General features: G+C 41.7%; 1 protein-coding gene across 1 annotated transcript in view; it reads right to left on the bottom strand.

Annotated features, from left to right (window-relative positions):
• Positions 1–8,278: 8,278 nt before the first annotated feature.
• LOC115148555 (follistatin-related protein 4) overlaps positions 8,279–24,328 on the bottom strand; it is a 224,332-nt gene continuing 208,282 nt past the window's right edge. Inside the window, exons 13-16 of the mRNA XM_029690540.1 lie at positions 23,462–23,611; positions 22,326–22,433; positions 12,952–13,061; positions 8,279–12,783 (exon numbers count right to left, since the gene is read on the bottom strand). Of these exons, the coding sequence (XP_029546400.1) occupies positions 12,075–12,783; positions 12,952–13,061; positions 22,326–22,433; positions 23,462–23,611 (1,077 nt within the window). The 3' untranslated portion in view covers positions 8,279–12,074. The remainder of the gene's footprint in view (positions 12,784–12,951; positions 13,062–22,325; positions 22,434–23,461; positions 23,612–24,328) is intronic.

Here is a 24,328-nt window from a genome sequence, read left to right on the forward strand (position 1 = left end):
CAAATACTAAGATGAAACATATTGTGATATTTATCACAGACTTACTTTGTGTCAAAGTTTAACAAGGACTCTCTCCTCCTCCCCAGTGTCATGATCAAATATACAGTTGAAGTCGGAAGTTTACATACACCTTAGGCAAATACATTTAAACTCAGTTTTTCACAATTCCTGACAATTAATCCCAGTAAAAATTCCCTGTCTTAGGTCAGTTAGGATCACCACTTTATTTTAAGAATGTGAAATGTCAGAAAAATAGTAGAGAGAATGATTTACTTCAGCTTTTATTTCTTCCATCACATTCCCAGTGGGTCAGAAGTATACATACACTCAATTAGTATTTGGTAGCATTGCCTTTAAATTGTTTAACTTGGGTCAAATGTTTTGGTTAGCCTTCCACAAGCTTCCCACAACAAGTTGGGTGAATTTCGGCCCATTCCTCCTGACATAGCTGGTGAACTGAGTCAGGTTTGTAGGCCTCCTTGCTCGCACACGCTTTTTCAGTTCTGCCCACAAATGTTCTATAGGATTGAGGTCAGGGCTTTGTGATGGCCACTCCAATACCTTGACTTTGTTGTCCTTAAGCCATTTTCCCACAACTTTGGAAGTATGCTTGGGGTCATTGTCCATTTGGAAGACCCATTTGCGAACAAGCTTTAACTTCCTGACTGATGTCTTGAGATGTTGCTTCAACATATCCCCATAATGTTCCATTCTCATGATGCCATCTATTTTGTTAAATACACAAGACCCTCCTGCAGCAAAGCACCCCCACAACATGATGCTACCACCCCCGTGCTTCACGGTTGGGATGGTGTTCTTCGGCTTGCAAGCATCCCCCTTTTTCCTCCAAACACAACAATGGTCATTATGGCCAAACAGTTCTATTTTTGTTTCATCAGACCAGAGGACATTTCTCCAAAAGTACGGTCTTTGTCCCCATGTGCAGTTGCAAACCATAGCCTGGCTTTTTATAGCGGATTTGGAGCAGTGGCTTCTTCCTTGCTGAGCGGCCTTTCAGGTTATGTCGATATAGGACTTGTTTTACTGTGCATATAGATACTTTTGTACCTGTTTCCTCCAGCATCTTCACAAGGTCCTTTGCTGTTGTTCTGGGATTGATTTTCACTTTTCGCACCAAAGTACTTTCATCTCTAGGAGACAGAATGTGTCTCCTTCCTGAGCGGTATGACGGCTGCATGGTCCCATGGTGTTTATACTTGCGTACTATTGTTTGTACAGATGAATGTGGTACCTTCAGGCATTTGGAAATTGCTCCCAAGGATGAACCAGACTTGTGGAGGTCTACAATTGTTTTTACTGAGATCTAGGCTGTTTTCTGTTGATTTCCCCATAATGTCAAGCAAAGAGACACTGCGTTTGAAGGTAGGCCTTGAAATACATCCAGAGGTACACCTCCAATTGACTCAAATGATGTCAATTAGCCTATCAGAAGCTTCTAAAGCCATGACATAATTTTCGGGAATTTTCCAAGTTGTTTACAGGCACAGTCAACTTAGTGTATGTAAACTTCTGACACACTGGAATTATTATACAGTGAATTTTAAGTGAAATAATCTGTCTGTGAACAATTGTTGGAACAATTACTTGTGTCATGCACAAAGTAGATTTCCTAACTGACTTGCCAAAACTATAGTTTGTTAACAATAAATTTGTGGAGTGGTTGAAAAATGAGTTTTAATGACTCCAACCAAAGTGTATGTAAACTTCCGACTTCAACTGTATGATCAAGAGCCTCACATACAGTATATCGTTTGGTCATTGTGCTGCCACAGAAAGAATTGTGAGCAAGGCCTCAAAAAAGCTTTATATATGGGGGAAAGATTCTATTGGGAAAAGGTTCCCATGGGGGTTGCCATGGAAGCCAAGAAGGGGAGTGAGTTGTGTGTGTGTGTGTACTCAAACACATAAGCATGTGGGTGTCTGGGAAAGGAAGTCTGTCCATCTGGTGAATGGGCATGTGCCTGAACTCATTTTTAGACACTAATTGTAGTCTCATCCATTCATTTCTAATGACCGATCATTTTTGATCAGGAACACCGCAGGTGTACAAAAGTTAAATAAAACACCCAAAATGTAATGAATATCATCAAAATGTATTTTGTGCGTTCAGATGCCCTGTGTGGACAAAATCATGGAACCTTGTGACAATCAGATTAAATGAACTACATTTTTCAGACAGAAAACTTGTAAATCGGTCCAATTCAACCGGAACGCAGCAAGAGGGTTAAGGCAGTTTATACAATTGTAAAAACATTACAAAACATTCAGACTGTCTGCCCTAAGGCCCCTACTCCACCACTACCACATATATACAGGACAAAATCCATGTGTACGTGTGTGTATAGTACGTATGCTATTGTGTGTGTGTGTGTGTATGCGCCGATGTTTGTGTTGCTTCACAGTCTCCGCTGTTCCTGTTGTTTTTTAATCTGTTTTTAAATCAAATTTTACTGCTTGCATGAGTTACTTGACGTGGAATAGAGTTCCATGTAGTCATGGCTCTATTTAGAATTGTGCGCCTTCCATAGTCTGTTCTGGACTTGGGGACTGTGAAGAGACCTCTTGTGGCATATCTTGTGTTGTATGCATGGGTGTTCGAGCTGTGCGCCAGTAGTTCAAACAGACAGCTCGGTGCATTCAACATGTCAATACCTCTCATAAATACAAGCAGTGGTGAAGTCAATCTCTCCTCCACTTTGAGTCAGTAGAGATTGACATGCATATTATTTATGTTAGCTCTCTGTGTACATCTGTGTACATCCAAGGGCCAGCCATGCCTTGCCTTGCCTTTGACCTTGACAGTTTACAATCAACGGTAACTCCAAGCAGTTTAGTCACCTCAAGTTGCTCTATTTCCACATTATTTATTACAAGATTTAGGGTTTAGTGAATGATTTGTCCCAAATACAATGCTTTTAGTTTTTGAAATATTTAGGACTAACTTATTCCTTGCCACCCACTCTGAAACTAACTGCAACTCTTTGTTAAGTGTTGCAGTCATTTCAGTCGCTGTAGTAGCCGACATGTATGGCGTTGAGTCATCCGCATACAGAGACACTCTGGCTTTCCTCAAAGCCAGTGGCAATTCATTAATAAAGATTGAAAAAAGTAATGGGCCTAGACAGCTGCCTTGGGGAATTCCTGATTCTACCTGGATTATATTGGAGAGGCTTCCCATTAAAGAACACCCTCTGTGTTCTCTTAGACAGGGAACTCTTTGTCCACAATATAGCAGGGGGTGTAAAGACATAACACATAAGTTTTGCCAGCAGCAGACTATGATCGATAATGTCAAAGGCCGCACTGAAGTCTAACAAAACAGCCTCCACAATCTTTTTATCGTCAATTTCTCTCAGCCAATCATCAGTCATTTGTGTAAGTGCTGTGCTTGTTCAATGTCCTTCTCCATAAGCATGCTGAAAGTTTGTTGTCCATTTGTTTACTGTAAAATAGCATTGTATCTGGTCAAACACATTTTTTTCCAAAAGTCTTCTAATGGTTGGTAACAGGCTGATTGGTCGGCTATTTGAGCCAGTGAAGGGGGCTTTACTATTCTTAGGTAGCGGAATGACTTTTGCTTCCCTCCAAGCCTGAGGGCATACACTTTCTAGTAGGCTTAAATTGAAGATGTGGCAAATAGGAGTGGCAATATTGTTCGCTATTATCCTCAGTAATTTTCCATCCAAGTTGTCAGACCCCTGTGGCTTGTCATTGTTGATAGACAGGTTCTTTGCCGGTAGCCAGTGATTTAGTGGAATACATATAGGTGGGTATACTCTGATTGCCGGTCACGGTGAAAAAGTAAAGCTCATTAAACTTTCAATACATTTTTCAGAAAAAGGTGGGTAAACCCAGAACAGGTAGCTTACATTCAATATAATACATGAGTTGAATCAAAACATGTTTAACACGAGTTATCCATAATTCATGAGTTAATGCTTGGAGTTCACAGATCGTGTGACATAAAACGCTACCTTTCCTTACGCTAATGACATTTATGACAGTGTTATTTGTAATTATTAAGCATTTAACATTTGTGTAATTCAATTGTTAAATACTTAATAATGACAAATAACACATTGAAATTAACCCTGTACGAATCATGGATCTTGGAGAACTCGGAAAATTAATTGTCAGTGTAACTATACCTATGTAACATTTCACTATTTTTTGCCGTGAAAACAGTTCTCATGGGCACACAAATCCAAATAATGTAGGCATATTACATTGCGACATCGAATGCTTCTAATCGAAAGGGTCAACTATAGGCCTACTGTTATTAACGTACTTGTGGGATGGATTGGATGCGCATTGGTGTCTAGCTGTAGGCTAGTTGTCTAGTGATATTGTCGACCATCATCAGCTGATCCAGGAAAGAAAACAAACATTGATAGAAAATCATAAAGCTAAATAAATGGTCTACATTTACATTTTACATTTACGTAATTTAGCAGACGCTCTTATCCAGAGCGACTTACAAATTGGTGCATTCACCTTATGATATGCAGTGGAACAACCACTTTACAATAGTACATCTATATCTTTTTTTGGGGGGGGGGGTAGAAGGATTACTATATCCTATCCCAGGTATTCCTTAAAGAGGTGGGGTTTCAGGTGTCTACGGAAGGTGGTGATTGACTCCGCTGTCCTGGCGTCGTGAGGGAGCTTGTTCCACCATTGGGGTACCAGAGCAGCGAACAGTTTTGACTGGGCTGAGCGGGAACTGTGCTTCCGCAGAGGTAGGGGGGCCAGCAGGCCAGAGGTGGATGAACGCAGTGCCCTTGTTTGGGTGTAGGGCCTGATCAGAGCCTGAAGGTACGGAGGTGCCGTTCCCCTCACAGCTCCGTAGGCAAGCACCATGGTCTTGTAGCAGATGCGAGCTTCAACTGGAAGCCAGTGGAGTGTGCGGAGGAGCGCCACAGACGACACGGAAAACACCAGCGCACTTGAAAAACAAAGCAATGAGTGCTCTAATCAGCTGACTGACAAAACGAAACAATGACAAATCAACGGATAAATATAATGCATTGGAATAAAGGCATGGGCTATTTCTATCAAGGACTCATGGCAAACAAATGGCGAAAATGAGGAAGTACAAAGGGAAATCGACGAGTAAAGGAGCTCAGCTTAGGCAAAAATGTTGCACTACTGAGTGGACTGCTCAGCCACATAGAAATAAATGGTTTAAATCATGATAGAGCAACCTGGTCTCAGAGCATTTCATACTATTCTGTATGTACATCCGAGATACTCCTTTAGTATGATATGTTAGGTTTTATATGGTATGTACTCATTTCTGGATGTCCATTACCCATTTTGTATGATATGTTACGAATTACAATTCTAAGCTAGCTACAAAGTATGTTGAAACTTGCTCGTTGAACAGCTCATTCCAAAATCATGGGCATTAATATGGAGTTGGTCCCCCATTTGATTCTATAACAGCCAAGGACAGTAAGGAATTCCACTAGAGGTTAGAACATTGCTGCGGGGACTTACTTCCATTCAGCCACAAGAGCATTAGTGAGGTTGGGCGTTTAGGCCTGGCTCGCAGTCGGCGTTCCAATTGATCCCAAAGCTGCTCGATGGGGTTGAGGTCAGGGCACTGTGCAGGCTAGTCAAGTTCTTCCTCACCTATCTCAACAAACCATTTCTGTATGGACCTCGCTTTGTGCATGGGGGCATTATCATGCTGAAACAGGAAAGGTCCTTCCCCAAACTGTTGCCACAAAGTTGGAAGCAGAGAATTGTCTAGAATGTTTTTGCTTTAGAAAACAAATCTATTGTTCATTGTCACTCCATATAGTCACAAATGCTATAGATATGGTGACCAGGCTACAAATGTATAGGAGTGATGATGTGTAGGAGTGATGGATACTGTGGTTTAAAGAGGCAACATAATGACCTACCCAATCAAAACTGTATGTGAAGATATGAGGGTGAGTGTAATTACATTTCTATCATAAGTAAAGAGACTTGAAGTGAGGTGCATACCTCTCATTTGGAAAGAATTCTATGTACTGTACAGTGTGTCTTTGTACATTGTCAGAGTAACATCACACCATAGCCTCATGTTCTCAAACAACTCATTATAATGAAGTAAATTAAGTATATTAATATGAAACTACTGTACAAAATGCCATGCAGACAAAAACATATTGAAAATGGGAGCTTTAATTGGAGATTTGCCAAGCATAATTAATTGGAGCTTTGCCAAGCATCCATTACAAATCCAGTATTTCCGCATATTTTCTTCACATCATCTCAAAGTTCTTATTATGATGAAACATTTACTTCTTTTTCCCTGGGACCATCACAATCTCATTGCCAACTTTTCCCAGGAGAGCCTGGAAGACTGCATGATGGATCGAAGAGTTCTATCCTGGTGATGTTTGGACTCCTGGGAGATGGTGGCGGGATGCGCCCCAAATGGAACCCTATTTCCTATATAGTGCACTACTTCAACCCTGCCCTTGTGGGGGCATTATCATGCTGAAACAGGAAAGGGCCTTCCCCAAACTGTTGCCACAAAGTTGGAAGCAGAGAATCGTCTAGAATGTTATTGTATGCTTTAGTGTTAAGATTTCCCTTCACTGGAATTAAGGGGCCTAACCCGAATCATGAAAAACAGCCCAGACCAGTATTTCTCCTCCACCAAACTTTACAGTTGGCACTTTGCATTGGGGCAGGTAGCGTTCTCCTGGCATCCGCCAAACCTAGATTAGTCCGTTGGACTGCCAGATGGTGAATCATGATTCATTATTGCAGAGAACCTGTTTCCACTGCTCCAGAGTCCAACACTTGGCATTGCGCATGGTAATCTTAGGCTTGTGTGCGGCTGCTCGGCCATGGACACCCATTTCATGAAGCTCTCGATGAAGAATTTGTGTGCTGATGTTGCTTCCAGAGGTAGTTTGGAACTCGGTAGTGAGCGTTGCAACCAAGGACATACAATTTTTACGTGCTACGCACTTCAGCACTCGGTGGTCCAGTTCTGTGAGCTTGGTGGCCTACCACTTCGCGGCTGAGCCATGGTTGCTCCTAGATGTTTCCACTTCGCAATAACAGCACTTACAGTTGACCGGGGCAACTCTAGCAGGGCAGAAATTTGATGAACTGACTTGTTGGAAAAGTGGCATCCTATGACGGTGCCATGCTGAAAGTCACTGAGCTCTTCAGTAAGGCCATTCTACTGCCAATGTTTGTCTATGGAGATTGCGTGTCTGTTTGCTCGATTTTAAACACCTGTCAGAAATGGGTGTGGCTGAAATAGCCGAATCCACTAATTTGAAGGGGTGTTCACATACTTTTGTATATATAGTGTATGTTCCCGAATTTACAAAACATACAATATGTTTCAAATCGGCAAAACGTACAATATGTTACAAATTAGCAAAACATATGATATGTTAAGAATTCTAGCTAAGTGGCTAACGTTAACTAGCTCGCTAATGTTAGCTAGGCTATGGGTTAGGGTGAAGGTTAGGGCTAAGTTTAGGAGTTAGGTTAAACTGTAAAGGTTAGAGGAAGGGTTAGCTAAAACGGTTAAGGTTTAGGTGAAGGGTTAACTAAAAGGGTTCAGGTTAGGGTTAGGGGAAGGTTTAACTAACATGCTAAGTAGTTGCAAGCAGCTAAAAAGTAGTAAGTAGTTGAAAAGTTGCTAGTTAGCTTAATTGCTAAAGATTCAAACTCGCAACCTTTGGGTTTCTAGACGTTCCCGTTATACACCCACCCATCCACTCAGAGCAACCACCTTTTGTTTTTTCCTTAAGTAACCATCTGTCTTATATAACCATACTAAACGTAACATAAATGGACTGTCCCGGATTCACGTACAGAATAATACAAAATGCTCTGAGATGGTTACTGGTTGGACAGAGAGGTTGGGGTGTTCGTTTCATTTCGAAGCTTTTATTTTACTATTTACCACTGTAAAACATATTTGCCACTGCATTTTAAAGACATAGAAGAATGGTTAAATGAGCATTTAGTGACCACCTAAAGTTTGAGTTTTGTTGCATTTAGGGGAGCTAACGTATCATTCATATTCCAATTTTTACTTAAGAGGCAATGCATCTTCATAACAGAAACAATCTTTGCGTGTTCTCTTTTATCCTCTGTTTTGGCATCCATAGATTGGGTGGTGAGATAAATAGCATCTAATGAGAATTTGGTTCCATTCTCATTATTTGCCAATTCTGTAGCATGTTCCTAAAAAACTGAATGGTTAGAAGAAAATACGCTTCTTAGTAAATACTCCATTTTATATTTTATTGTAAAACTGGGGGGGGGGAAAGAAAAATTACATCCCAGGCAACACAATACAATATACAGTACAGTATGTCATATCCTTACAGTCAATGCTAATTAAAATACATCACTGGTGAGCTGGGTCTTGTCTGTGGGTAGATAATATGAGGTATAGACACTGGTTCCATACATTTCAGTTCAGATGAAGCAACTCAAAAATATATTTAAAAAAAATCTCTGAATATTTTAATATATTATTGTACAGAGGCAATTTTTGGGTGGGGAAAAAAAGCATAGGAGTCATTAAAGGGAAACTCCACTCAAAAATGATATTTTGGTATTTTTTTCATTAATCCACTGTTGATACAGTCCCAAAATGTTTTGCATGTCAGCAGTCAAGTTTTCAAGATAAAGGAATTTCAAGAAGCAAAGTGTCACGTGCCACATCATCATGATGATGCAAAATGCATCATATGATTCAAAACGCATCACCAAGTGGACAAATCAAAAGAAAATACTAAAATATCGTTTTTGAGTGGACTTTCCCTTTAACAATTGGAGGAGAAGTAATACATTTATACACCCAGACTGTTTTAACATCTTAGGAAAAATCTACTCACAAAACACATACATCATACAACAGTTATTGCCTTAACAATGAGAATGTGTTGCATAGAGATAAACCAGCACGGATACAGCTACAAGCCTTTAAGGTTGCCTAGGTTGCCAAAGATCTTAGAACAGCACACATTTATACTCTAATTTAGGCCTCTTGTGTTGTTGATATTTATAAAACATTTGACATATCTGCTGATTTGAATACTCTTAGTTGAGCCTATATGAATTCATATCTGATAACTATGTGGTTTTTAGTGCTTAAAGAACTGTGTAGCTCTGTTAACAATGTGAGATTTAGAGGCAGGCGTATCTTGCCGTTCCTTAGCCAGTTACTGAGGGATGGTAACTCAAGCCCCATTTATACCTGGTGCTAACATGCATCCTTTGTCCTGATCACATTCTAATTGTGCCCACAATTTTAGGCAGCAGTAGACGATTAAAAGATGCATTGTGATCTGATTGTTATCAGATCTTATAAATGTAAACAGACAAGATAAGGACAAGATCAGGACAAGATCAGGACAAGATCAGAACGAAGGATGCATGTTAGAGCCAAGTATAAACAGTGATAAAAATGGATGTTTCAGCCACGTATCAGCACAATGCTAATATATTGTTAGTGTTTAGTCAATGTCACTATACAATACAGTTTCGTCCTAATAGTAAAGAATGTCTGCTGACTGGATGGGTTTTTTCTCAGTCATAATACTGGCGCTCTAGTTAGCAAGAAGTCCCCCGTTGAGACTGGTCATTGTCGTAACTGCTGAAGAAGAGCTATGTTGTCCTGGGGCAACCCAAAACCCATTACCACTGGACACATCCTGACTCAACTCAACAGAAAAAACATAAAGTGCTGCTGTGTTCGCCATTGGCGGGTCTGCACCACTCTTCCGAGCATTACAAATGGTACTCCTCATTTAGAAACTACTCTTGCCTGGTTTCAGACAGAAAGCTGCACTGGATCGATTGGGCTTTGGATGGAAGAAGAGTATTGTGAAGAGAGTCAGATGTGACAAAGGGATGTCTGCAACGTTTTCAGACCTGTGCTGTCCAGGTGTCAGGATGACGTACTGTATGAGAAACTGCTGCACAAAAGAGCCATATCCAGAGGCTCAGATATCAACAAACTCGTAACAATTTGATGTAACTGTAGCTCTAACAACCTATGTAATGAACGTTGAAATACATATACAGCATCAGTTTGGGGTTATATATCATAGTTTGTCCTCACATTAGCAACAAACATATGCGTTTGATGAAATTTGTCCCTGAATATTCACATATTTTATGTTCAAAGTAATTTATAATGTGACACAGCTGCACGTTTTTTTTGGTCATTTTATTAGATATTATTTTACAAACCATTTCCCTCATAAACAAGAACACACCAAATGCATAAAGAAAACTGGACTTGTTTGAATGTGTTCTAAACAAGAACAATTTATATCTACAACAGTGTCTCTAATGTCAATATCATACCAAGAGGTTCAGGTTTGCAGCCATGGTCTTGGTTAGAGACCAGGTATGTAATATATGTGACATTTTCACCAGCAACTGTACTGTTTGTGATCCTGTGTACTTGAAGGCCGGGATTCAATCAGAGGCGCATTGATGATAAGCACATTGCACTAGCAGCAATGCACCTTTTAAAGGCAATTTTCCTGACGAGTGGGGATATTGCATTCACTATAAATGATGCAGAAATTACCTTGTTGACAAGCAGAAATTACCTTGTTGATAACGCGCCTTTGATTGAATCCCAGCCGAAATGCTCTTAAACAATATTAGTGAGATGAGCCTCAACTCTCAGTACATGCATATGGAACACTCAGTTCTGATGATGCCTTTGGTGGTGACTCATATGAATTATTCTGAAGTTACTCTGTAATGGTGGCACAATAAGTACTTTGGTCTGGGTGCCTGATGCTTTTTGATGGCAATTACTGAAATGTTATTTTTCCATGACCGTAAAATAATTGGGCTTCAAATTGGGCTTTTTGAATATATATATTACACATCTCTGCCTCACTCCTGGAATACACACATATTTCTCTCTCAATACAACAGTGTTCTAAGAAATGTCATCAAGCCTTTGCTTCTGTGTCAGATTGAGCAAAGGCAGTTACCGTAGCAACACATATCTAAATCGCAAACATAAGCAACACATCTGTTAATCTTGGTTTGTGTCTTTTTTTACAGTCTTGTTTTGCTATTACTTGCTCGTCACATACAGTACTAGCCAACATTAGGGTAACAGGCACAGCTACTCCTTATGAGGGAAAGCTGTTTTTCAGTTGTCGAGCAGTTGAAGAATGGAAACTAAGCTATAGGGAAACTGGATACACAGGACTTACAATACCTCCATGCTGATGAACAAGACCCTTACAATGCTAGACTTAGTGGACAGAGGACTAGGAGGTCACTGGATCAAAACTGGAAGTAGGCTTACTGTGTGAGAGAGGGTGGGGGACATACTATACCATATATATTCTTTGTACAATAACATGTTATCCACCGATGGGTTTTCTACTGTATGCTATTAGATACTGTTCTTAGCTAAGGGATGGAAAAGTATTCTCTTTGGAAAGTAACAGGTCATGACTAATACGGTACAACATGTTTCAAGCCAACCTGTATGTGTTAGTCAGCATGAGAGCTTTTACAGAAAGCGTACAATAACATGGACAAGGACAAAGGCGAGTAACAGGGTGCTGTGGTTTTGAAAAGGACCGCAAACACATGTATACACTAGAGGCAGACAGACGTCTTGTTGGGACTATTTGCAGTACTGGTGAACGACAAACATCTCGAAACCAAAAAGCGTTAGTCTAAAAAAGTGAGCGTTGTGCATAGTTAAATTTTCAAAATGTCCTCATTATATCCCTCCTGTTATCTGCAGTGTTACAAGGAAGTGCAATGTACAACTCCTCTTAGTTAAGTACACATAGATCACAGTTGCACTAAAGGAACTCACCACCCACCTTCTCCCCATAAAAAATACCATAATACGATTTTCTAAATATTTTTTTTCAATTACTATTTTTTGTGTACTTTTGTTACAATAATCCAGGCGTGTTCCTCGCGCTCAGTCCCAGGGTTGAGTCCACTTATGTCCATATATATCTTAAGTGTTTTGGCCTGATCTCTCCCTCTCTTTCTCTCCCTTTCCCCTTCTTCCCACTCTCTCATACCTCTCCCACCCACACCACTGTGTTCCCTCTCTTGATGTCTGACACCTCACAGTGGGGCGTGTTCAGTTTGCCGTTCAACACAAAGAGGGATTCCGCTGAGGGAGTGACCAAGTACTGGCCAAACAGTCCGCTGGACACCACCACCCTGTTGGGCCCCCCCCAGGGCCAGGTGTGGTGTGACAGGGGCTCCTTGAGGCTTCTGAGGACCTCAATGTGCCCTGTCGCCAGGTCAGAGAAGAGCAGGTCTGTGCCTGAGCCAGAGGCAGCTACCACAGTGTACTGGTTGGACTTAGTGAAGGAGGGCTGGAAGATCAGGTCGGACACAAGGAGAGAGGTGTCCAGCTCCCGGCTCAGACCCAGCACCCCCTGGAAGGACACTGTCTGAACTCTGACCTTGCCGCGCTGCTGGTCAGGGGTGATGATGTAGCGGCCGTCCGGGGACACATAGGGCTGGCCAGTGATGTTGAGGTTGGGCCCAATGACAGTGTCGGTGACACTGTCGATGAGGAGCTGTGGCTGGGCTGACGAGGGGTCCCTGCTCTGAGACTGGCACTGAATGAAGTAAAAGCCACTCAGGTGTGTGTAGGCCATGCTGACGGGCACACAGCTGTAGTTCTTCAGGCTGATGGTTTTGACTCGGTGGAAGGTCTCCAAGTCAATCTTATGCACCGCAGGTTCAGATTTGAGGAAGACGAAGCCAAACCTAAGACGACAAAGTTCAAGGGAAAGGTTAATGGTCTTTTTTGGGTGATTACGGTGTGGTTAGGATTCTCATTAAATTATAATTTGCTCTTTTCTCCTCCATTTGAGAGAGATCGCAAAGATGAGTTGGTGAGGTCACCAGTGTTAAAGGTTAACGGGCCTTCTGTACCTGACGTGTGTGATAATGAGGTTGGTTGGGGGGATGAAGAAGTCATCAACCCTCTGGAAGGGGGTATGGATGGTGTGGTGCACCTCTCCAACACTGGCCTGGGGAATCACCTAGAACAGAGCAGTCAAAGGAGAACATGAGAACAGGAAATATACAAATACAAGTGTCACCTATCCGGCAAGAGAACATAAAAAGAAAGCATGGGTTGGAGCGTTTACTTAAACATAACAGCGAAAAACTTCGAAGGCAATGTTGCCATATACTCTGAGCTCCAAAAGTACTGGGAAAGTGACAGACTGTCAGCTTTAATTTGAAGGTATTGTCATCCATATCGGGTGAACCATTTAGAAATGACAGTACTTTTTGTACATAGTCCCCCCATTTTAGGGGACCAAAAGTATTGGGACAGATTCACTTATACAGTACCAGTCAAAAGTTTAGACACACCTACTCCTTCCAGGATTTTTATTTATTTATACTATTTTATACATTTTTAAATAATAGTGAAGACATCAACACTATGCAATAACACATACAGTTGAAGTCGGAAGTTTACATACACATTAGCCAAAAACATTTAAACTCAGTTTTTCACAATTCCTGACATTTAATCTTAGTAAACATTCCCTGTCTTAGGTCAGTTAGGATCACCACTTTATTTTAAGAATGTGAAATGTCAGAATAATGGTAGAGAGAATGATTTATTTCAGCTTTTACTTCTTCCATCACATTCCCAGTGGGTCAGAAGTTTACATACACTCAATTAGTATTTGGTAGCATTGCCTTTAAATTGTTTAACTTGGGTCAAATGTTTTGGGTAGTGTTCCACAAGCTTCCCACAATAAGTTGGGTGAATTTTGGCCCATTCCTCCTGACAGAGCTGGTGTAACTGATTCAGGTTTGTAAGCCACCTTGCTTGCACATGCTTTTTCAGTTCTGCCCAAACATTTTATATAGGTATGAGGTCAGGGCTTTGTGATGCCACTCCAATACCTTGATTTTGTTGTCCTTATGCCATTTTGCCACAACTTTGGAAGTATGCTTGAGGTCATTGTCCATTTGGAAGACCCATTACCGACCAAGCTTTAACTTCCTGACTGATGTCTTGAGATGCTGCTTCAACAAATAATTTTCTATCCTCATGATGCCATCTCTTTTGTGAAGTGCACCAGTCCCTCCTGCAGCAAAGCACCCCCACAGCATGATGCTGCCACCCCCGTGCTTCACGGTTGTGATGGTGTTCTTCGGCTTGCAAGCCTCCCCCTTTTTTCTCCAAACATAACGATGGCCAAACAGTTCTATTTTTGTTTCATAAGACCAGAGGACATTTCTCCAAAAAGTACGATCTTTGTCCCCATGTGCAGTTGCAAACCGTAGTCTGGCTTTTTTATGGCGGTTTTGGAGCAGTGGCTTCTTACAGTACATCATTACTTTAAGACATGAAGGTCAGTCAATGCGGAACATTTCAAGATCTTTGAAAGTTTCTTCAAGTGCAGTCGCAAAAACCATTAAGCGCTACCACAAAACTGGCACTCATGAGTAATGCCACAGGAAAAGAACACCCAGAGTTACCTCTGCTGCAGAGGATAAGTTCATTAGAGTTAACTGCACCTCAGATTGCAGCCCAAATACATGCTTTTCAGAGTTCCAGTAACAGACACATCAACTGTTCAGAGGAGACTTCGTGAATCAGGCCTTCATGGTCGAATTGCTGCAAAGAAACCACTACTCAAGGACACCAATAAGAAGAAGAGACTTGCTTGGGCCAAGAAACACGAGCAATGGACATTAGACCGGTGGACATCTGTCCTTTGGTCTGATGAGTCCAAATTTGAGATATTTGGTTTCAACCGCTGTGTCTTTGTGAGACAAAGAGTAGGTGAACGGATGATCTCAGCATGTGTGGTTCCCACCGTGAAGCATGGAGGAGGAGGTGTGATGGTGCTTTGCTGGTGACACTGTCTGTGATTTATTTAGAATTTAAGGCACACTTAACCAGCATGGCTACCACAGCATTCTGCAGTGAAACGCCATCCCATCTGGTTTGCGCTTAATGGTACTATAATTTGTTTTTTTAACAGGACAATGACCCAAAACACCTCCAGGCTGTGTAAGGGCTTTTTGACCAAGAAGGAGAGTGATAGAGTGCGTCATCAGATACCTGGCCTCCACAATCACCCGACCTCAATCCAATTGTAATGGTTTGGGATGAGTTGGACGGCAGAGTGAAGTAAAAGCAGCCAACAAGTGCTCAGAATATGTGGGAACTCCTTCAAGGCTGTTGGAAAAGCATTCCTCATGAAGCTGGTTGAGAGAATGCCAAGAGTGTGCAAAGCTGTAATCAAGGCAAAGGGTGGCTACTTAGAAGAATCTAAAATCTATCTTTTTTGGTACTGTACATGATTCCATATGTATTATTTCATAGTATTGATGTCTTCACTATTATTCTACAATGTAGAAAATAGTCAAAATAAAGAAAAACACTATTGGCATTCTCTCAACCAGCTTCATGAGGAAGTCACCTGGAATGCATTTCAGTAGGTGTGTCAGTAGGTGTGTCCAAACATTTGACTGGTACTGTATCTGTATTAAAGTAGTCAAAAGTTTAGTATTTGGTCCCATATGCCTAACACACAATGATTACATCAAACTTGTGACTCTGCAAACTTGTTGGATGCATTTGCTGTTTGCCCATTAGAAATGAATGGTAAATTATGTATTGTGTCGACGTGGAGTAAATTTAATTGTAACTAAGAGTATAATATTTTTCCAAACACTTCTACATTAATGTGGATCCTACCATGATAACGGATATTCCTGAATGAATCGTGAATAATGATGAGAAAGTAACAGATGTACAAATATCATACACCCCAAAAAATGCTAATCTCCCCTGTTATTGTAATGGTGAGAGGTTAGCATGTTTCGGGGTTATGAAATTTGTGCATCTGTGACTTTCTCACTCATCATTATTCATGATTCATTCAGGACTATCCGTAATCTTGGTAGCATCCACATTAATGTAGAGGTGTTTAGAAACATATTCTATTCTTATTTACAACAAAAGGGACTCCAAATTGACACATTACATTTTTTGCCATTCATTTCTGCTGCTGCCTAAGCGGAGATGAGATATGATGATGACTAAGGAATGAAGAATTATAAAGTACTCAAATAAAACTAAGTAATGTACACAACTGAAATATTTTTTTCTTTTATAGTAATTTCCTATTTTCTATGTGGACCTGACAAAGACTATGGAATATTTTCAATGTTTTGGCAATTGAATGTTCACTATTTTTGGCTTTGGCGTTTACATTAATACGCTTTAATAATTTTTAATGCCATTATTTCATCATATACTTAAAGTAAAAAATCTCAAACAAAATTGAAAACCGTGATAATTTTTTTAATAATCTAACCGAAACCGAACTGACCTCAAAAAGCACTAATCGCTCAGCAATAGCTTACAGTCTACACTTTATCCTCATAGTCATCGTATCATTTCAAATCCAAGGTGCTGGAGTAAAGAGCCAAACACAAAAACAAATGTGTCAGTGTGTATTGGGCAGTGTGGTTAAACGGATGATATATGGCCTCACCTCAAGTCCTGATTGGCTAATGGTTGCTTGAGAAGATACACACACAGATAAAGCTGCTATCTCACAAGTCAAAGGCGGTCGTCTGACTCATCCATTTCTCATTGGACGATCTATCCATCCACTTTATCGGCCCCACCCAGTATGTACATGACAAACGCTTCATCGGGTACTCTACATTATCAGGTCACTGTCAAGGACTTGTGGGCTGTTTATGTAACCACTGCATAGCTTGGCTTGTTTAAGGAACCCCAGTACATATTTCATGTAGAAGGTATTTGAATAAAAGGGAAAACAACTAAAGACACTAATCTGAAGTCTGTGCCATCCCTTTAAAGCTCTAGAACCATCACATTGTCAGTGGGGGACCTGATTTTGTATTTTGCAGTCTTCCTATGAGCGAACTATACTGACAATTAAAAAAAGAAACGTTTTAATGCAGCGCCCTTTGACACTGCAGTCAACAGAGCTACGGAGCCCCGGATGTAACAAAACAGAGGGTTTTTAGAGAGAAACCTTGTTAATAAAGAAGGTCATTAGAAATGTTACATTGTTACAAATGGTGTAGAGTTAATGAGATCACACGTCATGTAAATCGTGTCTAATTAGGAAGTTATGCTCTCACAGGCTCACATCATAGAAGTCATGTCTAATTGGGAAGTAATGCTCTCACAGGCTCAGGGTGCTCTAAACTTCACACCACCACCCTGGCACATATTGATCATATGCACCATGTTACTGTGTTTTACCTCGGCTATTATTTTCTCTCCTGTATTACACCTATTGTACTTTAATACTGAAGGGAAATTGGTTTGTACTGACTGAGTACCTTTTATATTGAACTGCACTTGCTTCAAGGCAGACTGGTGGATCTCAATGTTATTAAGAAATGCTTTATATATATTCTACACTGTAGGTCCCCACTTTACAAGAATATTACACTGTTCTTACACTATATTATGAGGGTAAAGTAATGTGAAATTGTACTATAAATCCAAGTTTATACTAATATCCAACTCCTGAGATAGACCTGCGTCCTCTCCAGGGGGTGTACTTGTACATCAAGCTGCCTCAGAAACAGGAGATAGGATCGTACTTCTATGAGCCGTTCCGGCTCACACAAGCCAAGTCTCGTGCAAACCTACTTACTTACTAATATCCAACTAGCAGGCCTCTACTGGCCAATTCCATTATCCAAGTATCTATTACAGTTGCATCTTTTGATCATGCTGAGGTTTCAACATATTGCAGCGTCTTGCCACTGTTATATGTTGTAAGCTCATGTCACCATGTTTCTAAACCCTAGTTTCATAGGTAATTATCTAATGATCCTGTAGCCAAATTTCAACATATATACTGAACAAAAAATATAAATGCAAAATACAACAATTTCAACAGTTTTACTGAGTTACAGTTCATATAAGGAAATCCGTAAATGGAAATAAATTCATTAGGCCCTAATCTATGGATTTCACATGACTGGGCAGGGGCACAGCCAATGGGTCTTTATTACAGACAGAAATACTCTTCATTTTCATCAGCTGTCCAACTCAAATCAAAGTTTATTTGTCACGTGCGCCGAATACAACAGGTGTAGACCTTACAGTGAAATGCTTACTTACAGGCTCTAACCAATAGTGCGAAAAAAAAGGTGTGTGTGTGTGTGTGTAGGTAAGTAAAGAAATAAAACAACAGTAGAAAGTAATTTGAAAATAACAGTAGCAAGGCTATATACAGACACTGGTTAGTCAGGCTGATTGAGGTAGTATGAACATGTGGGTATGGTTAAAGTGACTATGCATATATGATGAACAGAGAGTAGCAGTAGCGTAAAAAGAGGGGTTGGCGGGTGGTGGGACACAATGCAGATAGCCCTGTTAGCCAATGTGCGGGAGCACTGGTTAGTCGGGACAATTGAGGTAGTATGTACATGAATGTATAGTTAAAGTGTCACGAAACCGACGGATGGTGGCGCCCCACCTCGACCGGGCGGCGCTCGGCGGTCGTCGTCGCCGGCCTACTAGCTGCCATCGATCCTTTTTGTTTCACTTTCTGTTGGTTAGGTCTAGGTAGGCACGCACCTGTTTTGGTTTAGTTATTAGTAGGGGGGTTATTTAGTTTAGCGAGGTATGTCTGTGTTTGTGCGTGATTATGTTCCTTGTCAGGTTTGTGGAATCTTGAGAAACGTGTGTTTTTTTCCCTCTGCCTGTGGTTGTTTTGTGTTTTATCACCGCAGAGGTATTTATGGGCTGCGTCCCTATTTTGGACGTCTAATAAGGGTTTTGGAGCGTGGTATCTGTTTGGCGCCCTGCCCTGCCGTGTTTGGACTGTCTTTATTTTTGTGCATACGGATTAAAGTGTGTTCAAGAATTTACTGTCTCCTGCACTTGACTCTACCTCTCCTGCTTCCTTGAGCCAGCCCTGACATAAAGGGACTATGCATATATGATAAACAGAGAGCAGCAGCAGCGTAAAAGAGGGGCTGGGAGGGGGGGTGGGGGCACACAATGCAAATAGTCCGGGTAGCCATTTGATTACCTGTTCAGGAGTCTTATGGCTTGGGGGTAAAAACTGTTGAGAAGCCTTTTTGTCCTAGACTTGGCACTCCGGTACCGCTTGCCGCCTGGTGTAGAGGTCCTGGATGGCAGGCAGCTTTGCCCCAGTGATGTACTGGGCCGTATGCACTACCCTCAGAAGTGCCTTGCGGTCGGAGGCCGAGCAATTGCTGTACCAGGCAGTGACGCAACCGGTCAGGATGCTCTCGATGTTGCAGCTGTAGAAATGTTGAGGATCTCAGGACCCATACCAAATCTTTTTAGTTTCCTGAGGGGGAATAGGCTTTGTCGTGCCCTCTTCACGATTGTCTTGGTGTGTTTGAACCATTCTAGTTTGGTTGCTGGTCTCAGGTGATCCCACAGGTGAAGAAGCCGGATGTGGAGGTCCTGGGCTGGCGTGGTTACACGTGGTCTGTGGTTGTGAGGCTGGTTGGACATACTGCCAAATTCTCTAAAACGAGTTTGGAGGAGGCTTATGGTAGAGAAATTAACATTAAATTCTCTGGCAACAGCTCAGGTGGACATTCCTTCAGTCAGAATGCCAATTGCACACTCCCTCAAAACTTGAGACATCTTTGGCATTGTGTTGAGTGGCAAAACTGCACATTTTAGAGTGGCCTTTTATTGTCCCCAGTACAAGGTGCACCTGTTTAATGATCATGCTGTTTATCATCAGCTTCTTGAGATGCCACACCTGTCAGGTGGATGGAAACATTCGGGGATCTTTTATTTCAGCTCATGAAACATGTTGCGTTTATATTTTTGTTCATATATATTGTAGCCTAGGCCTTTATTTCCTGCAAAGTAGGAAATAGTGGAAAGTAGTTCACACGCCCTGAAAGTAGTGGGCGTGTGGAAATGAGTTGAAAGGAAAGTAGTGGGTTTATGGAAAGAAGTTGGGTGTGTCGAAAGGAAAGTAGTGGGCGTGTGAAAATGAGTGGGTGTGTCGAAAGCTATAGGTTAGATGGTTTTGACTGAGCTGTGTTTTTTTCTTACTGCGCAATTACTGTACATTGAGCTTCCATACCACAAGAGTTTGGACTTCTGTTTTGAAGCCAGAGGATGAGTCTGAGTCGTATTTCATTGTTAGTTGTACACAAATAATTGTAAAATTTCAGATTTAAAACAGACAATTTTTTAAAATTAAAATGACTGATGATTGGTGTACTGTTGGTTGTATGCCCGTGCTTACTGTGACTGCCACCCATGCCGTTGCCTGAGAATAGTGGTTGGCAAACGGTGTTGTTGCCATTCATGCCCTCCCAATTGAGTAGTAGACTGTATGTATGTATCAAGGTGACATCTAGATGGTTATCAATAAGAGTTATTTCTTGTGTAGGCTGTTATCCTAATTGAAATAAAATAATGGGAGGAGAAAAATAACTGTGTTATAGCTGCCCAGTGGGAAGCAACTCCGTTCGGCAGGCACATCGATACAACACTGATGCACTAGTCATTCGCACTGGCTTATCGACTCGTCGTGCATCCCAATCAGCCACGCAAAATAGTCTTGATTGGCAACAAATCTGTCCATACTGGGCCTCAGCTACCCATACTTGGTTTGTTCTGCTGCTGACCTCTTAGGCCTACTAACAAACACTCAAATTGAAGCCTTTCCTGTTCCTGACAGTGAGATGACACATACAACTCAAAAGGGAGACACTAGCTACTACGCTAACGTTAAGCACTGGTAGCTTCTGCCAGCAGGACGAGTGCAACGTGCGCTCGCACGGGGGACATTTTCCAAGATACAGTCGTTTTGAAATGAGCTAGTTTAACGGGCAACTCTTTTCAATAACATGAGAGGAAATAGACCTAAAGTCAAATAAAAATGTAAAAACGAAAAAAAGGCAATCTGAAAGGGGACTTTTCTCACAGGATGGAAAAAGAGCAGGTGCTCGGGCACTCTTAGACCTCTTTCGGTGCATCTGCTTGGTATCGCACATTTCTCTCTCTGTGGTCCTCTGTAGCTTGGTTGGTTGACCATGGTGCTTGTGATGCCTGGATAGTGGGTTTGATTCCTTGGACCACCCATACATAAGATGTATGCACGCATGACTGTAAGTCGCTTTGGATAAAAGCATCTGCTAAATGACATGTATATTATTATATTACCTCTGCCTCAATTGCTGTCTCTGAATAGCCAGCATTGGCGCGTGCAGACGTCAACAGCGAGACCCGTCTGACAGTTAGAAAGGCTGTCCCTCCCCTTTCAACATCCCTGCGCCTTCATTTGTTTTATCTAATAAATTGACAATCTCACTTGGATGTTTGCTTAGAGATATTGAGCTAGTAAAAAAAAGAGGTGTTTAAATGTTGAATTGGAGAACGGAGTACTGCCGGTGCTCAGGTCAATTACTTGCATTCCAAGTAATAATGACATTATCAAGCCATTTATCTGCTGTGTGATCCATATGCCCTACAGTCAGTTATGCAGATTGCCTGAAATTGAATTTTGGACTGAATGATTCAAGCCTCATTTTGTAATTATTCATTACTATTGAGCGACAACAGAACGCCAGGCGTGTTTGAGTAGTTCTGACAATTCACCCGAATGCTTATGCAGAGCCGTTTTGAGAATTTACAACACTTTGAAGTATATGAACAGAAAATCACTTTGTTTGAGATAGAAAAGTGCCTTTCAAAACTGCCTCGCCTCCTCTTTATTTGAGACCCATTGCATCTCGGTTGGTAGTGAGAACATATTAGGATTTCACAATGAGCTCAACCTGACAAGTGCTCACGTCCTCTCCCTTGCTAATAAGGCTGTTAGCGAGGGAGAGTATTGACTACTGACAGACAGAGCACCTCACAAGATTTTAATAGGATTCCAAAGGAAGAGGAAAAGAACAATAAACATGTTGTGGCCATTGCAAAATGAAAATGTAGTCCCTCAGCAGTTGTAGTAAGCTGTGCTGCTGTCCTCGGTTACCTCAGCCCTATAAATACTATTTAGTATTTTATTAGTTCCCAGCTCCCATTGGCAACCCCCCCCACAGGGGGGCCTGTAATCATCCCTGAAGTCTCCAACACATCCTCTCCAAAGGGACTGGATCCCATGTCTACAGTGCCAAAGCTGTAAATTGTAGTTTGCTGACTGGTAAACGTTGTAAAACATACATAGATTAAATACTCACACAAATGAAATACTTGCTCATACACGCATGCACACACACACGAATGGACAAAAATACACAAGTGCACACCAATAACTCCTTACCTTTAAGGTTGGGTGGGACTTCTGCATGCTGCCCCAGCTTAGCACCCAGACCTGGTCATGTGACTTGTCATAGAGCAGCTTCACCGGGAAAGGATCTGTCTCTACCGTCTTGAGAGAGAGAGAGAGACACACAGAAGCGTCACACCCTGATCTGTTTCACCTGTCCTTGTGATTGTTTCCACCCCCTCCAGGTGTCGCTTATTTTCCCCAGTGTATTTATCCCTGTGTTTCCTGTCTCTTTGTGTCAGTTCGTCTTGTATGTTGAAGTCAGCCAGCGTGTTTTTTCCCGTGCTCCTGCTTTTCTATTCTCTTCTACTAGTCCTCCCGACCCCCCTCCCTTCCCCAACCCCACCCCCAGTGAAGCGCGACAGAGGCATGTGTTCAGTAATGGGAAGCCAGCCTATTTATTTTCCGCTGGTCAGCTATGTGTCAACAGCACTCCCACTCCGAGACCCTCAGAGGAGGGGGGACTCTGCCGCTGCCACTCACATGTCAGAGAAGGGGAATGGGGGGTGGCAGAGTGCACCAAACAATGAGACATACAGGCAACTGACCGCTCGCCACATCCCCCCGTATACTCCTAGTTTGTTACAGACACATCTCACTCACTATCAGCTCACTGTTCTTTTACAGCCATTTTATTTTTACAGCATTTCTCCAGCTAAAGAGTTATATTACATTTTTTATAATGTTCAGTATCTAATATCATGCAGCGTGACAGTAAACGAAAATGACTTTCGTATCTGTGAGCTACATGTTGCTGTTGTTGAGTCAACATATGAGCACAAGAAGGGTGTTCTTTCTATCTCTTTTAAAAGCCTCCCAGAAACGTCTCCGTAAAGAGTGGAGATGGCTGAGATAGAGGGTGAGGTACAGTAGGGAGAGAGAGATGGAGGGAGAGAGGAAAGGGATGATGCGTTAACCCCCTTCCCTCACGCACACCAGTGAGGGTATGGCGAAGTGTGACAGAGCTTGGCGATTGGGAAACTACTAGCTTATCTGTTTTCAGCCCTCTTCTTTCCTCTCCCTCTGTTTGCTCGCTCTTTCTCTCTCTCTACCTATTGGTGACCTGTGTAAAAGCCTCGGGGGACCGCTCTCTAAACAGCTCATAGAGAAGATTAATAATACCAACCAACCTGCACCACATTCTGGGCCTGGGTGTCGATGACCAGCAGGCGTTTCTGAAGGGGCTGGGTGACATAGATGTACTTATCCCTCACACTGACCGCTGAGGACCACACACAGTGTTCCGGAGACACACCTTCACTTTTAGGGCACATCTCCTCCTGGAGAAAGAACGAGATGGAAGAAGAGAGAGAATTGAAGAATGAAAGACGGGAAGAAGGGAGGAAGCAGAAGAAGACGATGACGAAGAAGAAGAAGCAGAATAGAAGGGAGAGTGGCGAATCCACAGTTAATCACATAGCTTCCACACACAGGATAGGGCCATCACGCAGCAGAGAAAATGCTGTTTACAGCAGCAATGGACTAACATATGCCGTATTAAGTTTGTATTGATCTGTAATACAATTACAGCAATCTGTACAACTTAAATCCCTCTGAAAAACAAGCCACTTTTACCAACTTAAGCCCATTACTTTGGGAGAGCAATGTTCTCTAGTACAGTATATTACAGACGTGCAGGGTTACTGTGAGCTATTGACTTGGGGTCTTTGACTAATGGACATTCATAATCCCATAACATTTAGTGAATGGAGGGCACAGATACTGGCAATGGGGGGGTGGGGGGGTGGGGGGGGGGGTGTGTACATCTGTACAGTGGATTCGGAAAATATTCAAACCCCTTCCCTTTTTGCACATTTTGTTACGTTACATCCTTTAAATGTATTAAATTCCTTTTCCCCCTCAATCTACACACAGGTTTTTAGAAAGTGTTATCAATGTATTAAAATAAAAAACAGAAATACCTTATTTACATAAGTATTCAGACCCTTTGCTATGAGACTCGAAATTGAGCTCAGGTGCATCCTGTTTCCATTGAT

Source organism: Salmo trutta, chromosome 15, assembly GCF_901001165.1.
Source record: "Salmo trutta chromosome 15, fSalTru1.1, whole genome shotgun sequence".
Taxonomy (NCBI): domain Eukaryota; kingdom Metazoa; phylum Chordata; class Actinopteri; order Salmoniformes; family Salmonidae; genus Salmo; species Salmo trutta.